Source organism: Phaethon lepturus, unplaced genomic scaffold, assembly GCF_000687285.1.
Source record: "Phaethon lepturus isolate BGI_N335 unplaced genomic scaffold, ASM68728v1 scaffold22655, whole genome shotgun sequence".
Lineage (NCBI taxonomy): Eukaryota > Metazoa > Chordata > Aves > Phaethontiformes > Phaethontidae > Phaethon > Phaethon lepturus.
The window spans coordinates 28,945-36,710 of NW_010542948.1; the positions used below are offsets into that span (position 1 = coordinate 28,945).

Sequence of the window (7,766 nt, forward strand, 5' to 3'; positions counted from 1 at the left end):
TTTTTTGTCTTTTTTTTCTTTTTAATCAAGCTGAATACTGCACTTTGGATAGTGTCTATTTTAAACCCTGTATAAAATCCCTCACTTGCCCCCCCTTTATTTTTTTCTTCTTTTTTTTTTTTTTTTAAAGCATGCATTCAAATAAGGTTGATTGTTCCAAGAGCATTTCAGTCTAGCAGTGCAAATAGTGACTCTTTATTTATTTATTTTAGTCTTATGCTTGTGCGGACAGTCAGCTTCCATTTATTTTTCTCTGTTCTATGAAAGAAAGGCTGCTGTGCTCTGGGGGTTGAAGCACAGACTTGGGTTTCTCTTTCTGCCACAGCTTTCTAATTCAATCTCGTCCAGGCCAATACTTGGACTCGCATATTTCAATGTAGTATCAGTCATCTAATTCAGATCCTGATGAAGTGTAGCAGGAACTAAGCACAATTAGCTCTTAATGATCTGCATTGTAAACTTAAAATTGTAATCTGCTTTGTAAACTGAAAATCAGGCTGCTTTTATCAGTGCTTAATTTAGGCTATGCTCTCCCTTGTGCAGGTGCTATACGGTAAAAGTTTTGGCAAAGCATTTGGGTGAAGAGAGCTGGCTGTTACTAGCATTTTTATTCTCGTCAGAATTGCACATAATGTCATCTTAGGGTACCGAAAGGTCAGCGTGACATTAGAGGGAAGGTTGAACTGTACGTGCGGCAAAGGAGCTTTTCTTAAGTTTTGCAATAAATTCTAGGAAGTGAAGAGTGAAGTTGGTATTATCTACCTGAATTTGAGGCTTGATCGCTGCACAGAAAACAGCCAGTAAATAATTATTTTCTGCAAGTACCTAATTTGCGGGTGCCTTAATGTCAAGGCAGGGAGAGAATGAGTCACGGAGTAAGTTAATGACAGAGTCAGGAGAAGAATCTTAAGTCATCTCACTGCCAGGTCTGTGTCACAGCCGTGGGAAACTGTGCCTGGCTCAGATGTGTCACTTTTCGTAGGTAATCTCTGGCTGAAGTTGCAAACCCCACGTGTCACGTTCTGCCTTGTTTCTTACCCATCACCATGGCGTTTGACCCCTTGACAAGATGTGTATACCTGTGGCAGGATTGCATATATGATTTCTCTTGCACGGGATTTCCAGACCTTTTCACTTCATTGCTAGGCGTCTTGTTTGGTGGCTGAATGGTTCTTTATTTCTCCTGACACAGCTGCACCTCTCCGGCTTGTGTAAGCTCCCCGGTCGTCTCTCAAGTCTTTAAAATGACCCAATTGTTTGTGTTTTAGAGCCATAAGAAAGTGGGAGCCTTGTGGAGGGAGACTGGCCTCAGTTGGAAGGACTACTTACCCGAAGGGGAGGATGTACATACCTTTCTCATGGAACAAGTGAGTTCAGAGGAAGCATTTGCTTAATGATTTTGGCACACTGATTTTTGGCCCCGCGTCCCGTTTGTTCATCCTCTTCCATGCCATTCTTGCGTATAGTTTTGGTACGGGATGCGGGGTGAAGTGTCTCCCCTGCCAACTTGGGGTTAGATTATTTCAGCACCTCCTTTCTAAAATGTCGGGCCTTTCCCCTCCAATCCCAGGCACACATCTCCCATCAGCTGGCTCCCTCTAGGAGATCTATTTCTCCAGCTGAGGGGAATGAACTCAAAAATGAGTTTTGCAGCAAAGACAGACAATCTGCAGAAGGGCCATAATAAATGGCAGCAATTACTCACTCGACCCACCTTGCATTATGATCCCGGAGGGTTTCACAGCCAAGCAGAGCCAGGACTGATGGAGGGCACTTTGCAGCTCCGGCTGGTGGTTCTGCTAAGGAAGAAGCTGGATGTCTCTCTTTGGAGCTACAAGTGATCCGCTGCCCTGTTTCAGCAGCGAGTGCTGCGCTGCAGGAAATGAAATGGATTACCGAGGCCTGGGGCTTGGTGAGGGGACTGTAGATCCTCTGTCACATTTTGCAATGAATTGGGGCGTTAGCTGCAATTTCTTTGAGCGAACGCCAGCTCTGGTAATTGCATTCCAGCTCCCCGTCGTTTTAGTTGAGCAACATGCACTTTATTTTGTGCACGCTCGTATTGTGCAGGGTTGGAGTTGCCCTGAGATGCCTGGTTGTCTTTGCTGGATAATGTTGTTCCCATGTGTTTGTAAAATGCTTTATTAATCTTTGGAACAGAGAAAGTATATAAATCGTTGTAATGATAACTTAGCAGTTGAAAGATGCCAGAAGGCAGAATGGAGTGTAGCTTGCTGCCTCAATTTGGTATAATTCAGCATAGGAAAGTATATTTAACTAATTCTCATCATTGCTTCTGATGTTGCAGAAGTTGGACTTCACAGAGTCCGACTGTTCCAGTTCCTCAGAAGCACTTTCAGAGAAAGAACTCTCTGCGGACGAGCTGAACAAGCAGCTAGAAAAACTCATTGTTGAGGACAAGGCGAATGATGAACAAATCTTTGACTGGGTAGAGGTACAAAGACTACTTTCACCCTCCCTGCACAGAGTTTGTTAACTGCTCTTGTAAATATTTTCTTATCTGAAGGAGCATCTCTGCAGGCTCCTCCCTAGGCACAGGACATGGAGATGATTAGGTCTGTGCAACCAACACTTCCAGAGGATTAAAATCTAAAATATTATCAGTCCGTTATTTCATAGAAAGCTTTAGGAAGAAAGGATTTTAGCTATGTTTACATACAACTGTGTAACTGCCTTTAAATACTGTAGACTTTTTGACTCTGAAAACACTGCTTCTGGCTCCTTACTACATTTTAGACAGAGTACACCGCTACATTCTTCCTTCCTAAAATATGAGATAGAAGCTTCTCTCATTGCTTTTTGCAACATGACCTGCCAAATTCCCCCTGCCACGCTGGGCAGTCACTGAGGGCACATGTACCTTTTCCCAGTGCATTGGACCAGTAACTGTAAAAGAAAAAAAAAAAAGAAAAAAGAAAAAAAAAAGGGGGGGGGGCAGGAAGCAGCCCTGTCAACCCACTGATCTTGATCTTTTGCCCGCTATCTCTGGCTGCATCCTTTAAGCCTGATATTTAATCTAGTGTCCGAAATTATAGCCAACCTGATTCATTTAGATCTGTGCTTACAGCTAAACCTTGGTCAGCTTCATTTCAGTTATTTCTATTGCTGGAGCAATGTGTTAGAAACGTCATTTTTCTACTGCCGTTAGAGAAGTCAAGAGTGGAATGAAAGTGGCACTGAAAATCTGGGGACACCCACAAGCTCTTTGTAGTCTTGGACAAGTTTCATAGCCATTCTCTGAATTTCTTCTACAAAGCAAACAAATCTCCACCCAAGGAGCATGCTGTAAAATTTGTTGAAAAAGCCTAAAACTCTTAGAAAATGTATTAAGGGCATTGTAAAAGCCAAGCATTGTTGGGTTGGTTTGTTTCTCGAGACAAATGACCAGTTATGGGAGTAGTTAAATCATGTAGTGATTACCTGAGATCACGTTGTTGCGTGTTGACGTACCTGAGCCAGTTGCAAGAAATGAATGGGAAAGCTGAGTTTTTGCAGAGGGGTGAACTGGATTTCAACTGCTGCAGCTTTCGGTGAACTTGAACTTGCTGCCAAATGCAGTAAGTGGAGTTTGAAAGAGGTCACTCTCACGTAGCAGCGTGTTTTTAACTGGTCCATTTACTCTTGATTTCAGGCTAATCTAGATGAAAGCCAGATGAGTTCACCTACATTCCTTAGAGCTTTAATGACAGCAGTTTGTAAAGCAGCTATTATAGGTGAGTAACTTGCAATGTAAACACCATACAAACCAAACGTGCAAAGGATTATTTCATGTTTTTCAGCTTTATATCGCTTTTCCCTCCCCCTTGAGGCTGTTTTTTATCACATGCTAGGACTTTTGCACTGTGTTGAATCCTCTAGCACTTGAGAGCGGGATGTCCATTCCCCCTGTGACAGCCAGGTGTTTTGCTGGTTGTGGTCTTGTTGAGGTTCTGGCGTGTCCCAGTGACCTTGCGTGAGCAGATGTTTCAGACGACTCTAAGTAATGCCAGGTTGTTCATTGGTATTTTTTCTAGCGAAGGTGGAACTGCGCTAGACGTTATTAAGCTAATTAGCATTTCCACTTTTGTGTCAGCAAGTATGCGTGGGTGCTCTACCATCGCAGCTTGCCACATGCGAGTTGGAAGCATGGGTTGCAGAAGAGAAGCCAGCCTGCATCCCTGTCTTGTTAATAGTTTTATGTCCAAAGCTGCAATTTTGGAAAGATGGTTTATATGGATTACTTGAATGTACGGCAGTCAGCTGGAAATGGAGGAAAGGGTGGGTTCCCAAGTCAGACATCTGAGCCTCAGACCCTCAGGGGGGCTTGAATAAAGCGCTGCAGCCAGAAACATCTGGTCAGTTCACTTTGTTTTCTTTAACTTTACTGTTGGCATCTGGCAAGGCAAAAAAATTGTGCTTGTCAAGCAGCCGGTTCTGCTCTTAGCTGTAAGAGTCACGCTCGGTGGAGAGAATGGTCTGAACTTCATCGTGTTGCCAGGGGAAAGACAGCCCAGCTCCTTTCTTCTCCCCAGCACAGAACCTTTCTGATGCCACCTAGTGTTAATGGCGAAATGACACAGGATTTGATGACAAATGTTTAAGGGCTCCCTGATGTGTATCAAGAACATCTTGTTCTGTTTTATGTTTTGACCTTGCCTCCAATTGAGAGGTTTTCCCTCTTGTTCTCAAAATATCGGTTAATTGTGTTGTACAGGCTACTTAAAAGCTGCTGAATAATTTATCTATGTTGCTGATGGACTTCTAATGTGTATTTTTATATATGCCTGATTTCCTATTTCATGTGCAGCTTATGATTCTGTTTCAGCCCTAGTATTTGGGGGGGGAAGAAATACTTTTCTAAAAACCCTCTCTCTAACTGAAATTTTAGCCCTAGCCATTGTATGCACTTTGGACATCCAGTTGCCTGTGGAAACACAACAATTTGCACTGCAAAGTAAGGCATGTGTCAGCAGGCTGGCTGGGGCCAGGGTCACTGCCGATACTGGTTGAATTTGGGGAACTAGAAGGATCAAGACTTCCAGAAAAAGCCATGGATCAGAAATACTTCCTATTGTTTCTCATCTCTTTTTCTCTCCCCACTAACCTGTATCTGTGATTTCTATTGGGATAAATGCGATAAAAGATCCGCCCCTGCTGCCATGTACCACAGCTGACTATTTTCTTCTCTTCCCTTCAGCGGACTCTTCTAGCTTCCGTGTGGACACTGCTGTTATCAAGCAGAGAGTGCCGATCTTACTCAAGTACCTAGACTCGGACACAGAGAAGGAACTACAAGCACTTTATGCACTACAAGCATCAATAGTAAAACTTGATCAGCCTCCTAGTAAGTATTGCCTCTGCGCTGGGGACGGGAACCCTGGTAGCCTAAGGAAAAGTTGTTTCTGCGAGAGCAATACCTAGCAGTAGAGTCTGGAAGAGGATGTGCTTTCCTGACATTCCTTAGCATTTTACGTAGCAGATGAGAGAAAACAGTGTACAGTGGTTTCTGCTTGTCCATATTCTGGCTTGTAGAGCAGCGCAGTTCCCCAGATGCTTGGCCAAAGGTCGGCGCTTCTCTTGGTTGCTGCTGTAAGCAGCTATGCAGAAGGAAAGACAAACCTCTGTGATGCAAAAAGAAGAGGGGGGAAAAAGAGCAGTAAAAAATAATCTGTTAAGTTTACAATACCTGGACATGTGAGAGCACTGGGCATTGTAATTGCGTTGCTGCACCACAGATGTCTGTGGACTTGGAGGGCATAAAGTGAATTGGATGAGTCTTGTCCCAGAGACACTGCAGAAAACTGATGCTGGAAAAGAAGCTGGGGAGTTGCCAAAGAAACAGTCTGCAGCACAAAATCAAAGAATGCCCAAAAACACCCAACTTGATCATCCTTAGCTGTAAGGCATTAGTTGTTTGTTATCCCTCCTGCTGAGTGCGAAAAATCAGAGGGAGAGGAGCCAGGTTGCAGGGTCCAGAGAGGGGAGGATGGGCTGTTGTGGATTCTGTTTGCTGGCCAATCCCTAGATAATACATTCCCACGGCTGCTTTCCCAGCTTTCCCTTTTCTGCAGAGCTTGTGTTATCCGACAAGCATCAGAGGGACCTATTTTCCCCCTCAGCTGTGTGTAACCAGCCAGGAAGCAATAACTCAGTAACAGACCTTACTTTTACTTGTATCTGCATCTCGTGCATCAAAGGTCACGTTAAACCCCTTATCCGTAACCAAGTCTTTGTCCGCAGACTTCAACTGCGCAGTACTAACAGCTGTTCTCTCCCGCTACTCCATTATTGTAGATTTGTTGCGGATGTTTTTTGATTGCCTGTACGATGAGGAGGTGATATCAGAGGATGCCTTCTACAAGTGGGAGAGCAGCAAGGACCCAGCAGAGCAGAACGGGAAAGGAGTAGCGCTAAAATCTGTCACAGCATTCTTCACGTGGCTACGGGAAGCCGAAGAGGAGTCGGAGGATAATTAAAACTTAAAATACAGAGAGAGAGAGGAAAAAAAAACAAAACAAACAAAAAAAAAACAAACAAAAAAACAAAAAAAAAAACAATTTAAGTATTTTTTTAAAGAGTTTCACGTCTTCGCCAATCACAGTGCAGCAAGGCCAATTCTCGCGCAGACCCCCCTTCCCCCACACATGCACGAGTGGGAGAGGTAAAAATAGATAAACACAAAGGTGATCATGGAGGAGAAAAGGTACTTGAAAAAAAAAAGTAAACTTCAAACCTGAGGGCGGGAGCACTAAACCAAAATACATGTATTATTTATAGAAAATATTTTCTGTTTTAATCTTTTTTTTTCTTTTCTTTTTAAACAAGGACTCACTTACGAAAACAAAGCGAAACAAATCTGTTTAGCAAAAAAAAAAGTTGAAAACTTTTAATTTATTATTTTAAGGACTGCAAATGCCAGTGTAATTTTTAAATTTGCAGTTTCTGTAAACAAATTGTATAATAGAACAAAAGCAGAGAAATAAATTTCCCTCCCCTTCATATGCACCTCAGTTTTGTTTCAAAGCATGATAAGTAGACAAAACTTTCAAGGGGGTTGGGGTAAGCTAGATGAGGAAGAGATCAGATTTTTTTTTTTTTTAATTGTCATCAGATTTTTCTGCCTGCCTCTCAGCTTGCTTCAGAAATTTAAAAAGAAAATAGTAATCAAAACGTACATAACCTTGGAACGGAAGGAAATGCATTTGAGAAAACCGCTGCGGACCAGAGTGCTCCGAAAATAACTCATTCAAAACAGTGCTACCCTGGGGAAAAAGTACTAGTGATACTTTCAGAACCTTTAGAGCAACTTTAAGGCTTGTAAATACATAGAACAAATATTTAAAAAAAGAAAAAAAGAAATTGACTCAATACTATTTCTTTTCACTTTCAAAATATAAAGAACAAAATAAAGACAAACATTGCAAGTTTAAAAGAAAGTAAAACGACTTCTCCTTTGACAGCTGCTGAATGTGTGCACCATCTCTGAGCGGTGCTGGCTCCCTTTTCATTGTCTAGATCCTCGGTTCCAAATTGTGTACCTATAGTGTGTGTATGTATGTGTGTCTACCAAAAAAGAGGGGTGAGAGCAATTGTTGTTTTTTTTAAAAAAAAAAAAAAAAAAAAAGAGGGGGGGTTGCTGCTTGGGAGACCTTTTCTGCAGAGAGAACTTAATGGCCGATGCGCAGCCGGCTGGGCTGCTGTACCACGTAGGTGCACTTTGTTCCCAGCACGTTGCCGTGAGGCTGGGAAACAACCTCGGGGGCAGT

The 7,766-nt window shown here is 42.7% G+C and overlaps 1 protein-coding gene across 1 annotated transcript in view; it reads left to right on the forward strand.

Annotated features, from left to right (window-relative positions):
* Positions 1-7,359, forward strand: part of LOC104621668 (eukaryotic translation initiation factor 4 gamma 3-like) — a 34,100-nt gene extending 26,741 nt beyond the window's left edge. Inside the window, 5 exon segments of the mRNA XM_010288210.1 lie at positions 1,269-1,367; positions 2,309-2,455; positions 3,653-3,734; positions 5,198-5,344; positions 6,295-7,359. Coding sequence (XP_010286512.1) covers positions 1,269-1,367; positions 2,309-2,455; positions 3,653-3,734; positions 5,198-5,344; positions 6,295-6,476 — 657 coding nt within the window. The 3' untranslated portion in view covers positions 6,477-7,359.
* Positions 7,360-7,766: the final 407 nt, after the last annotated feature.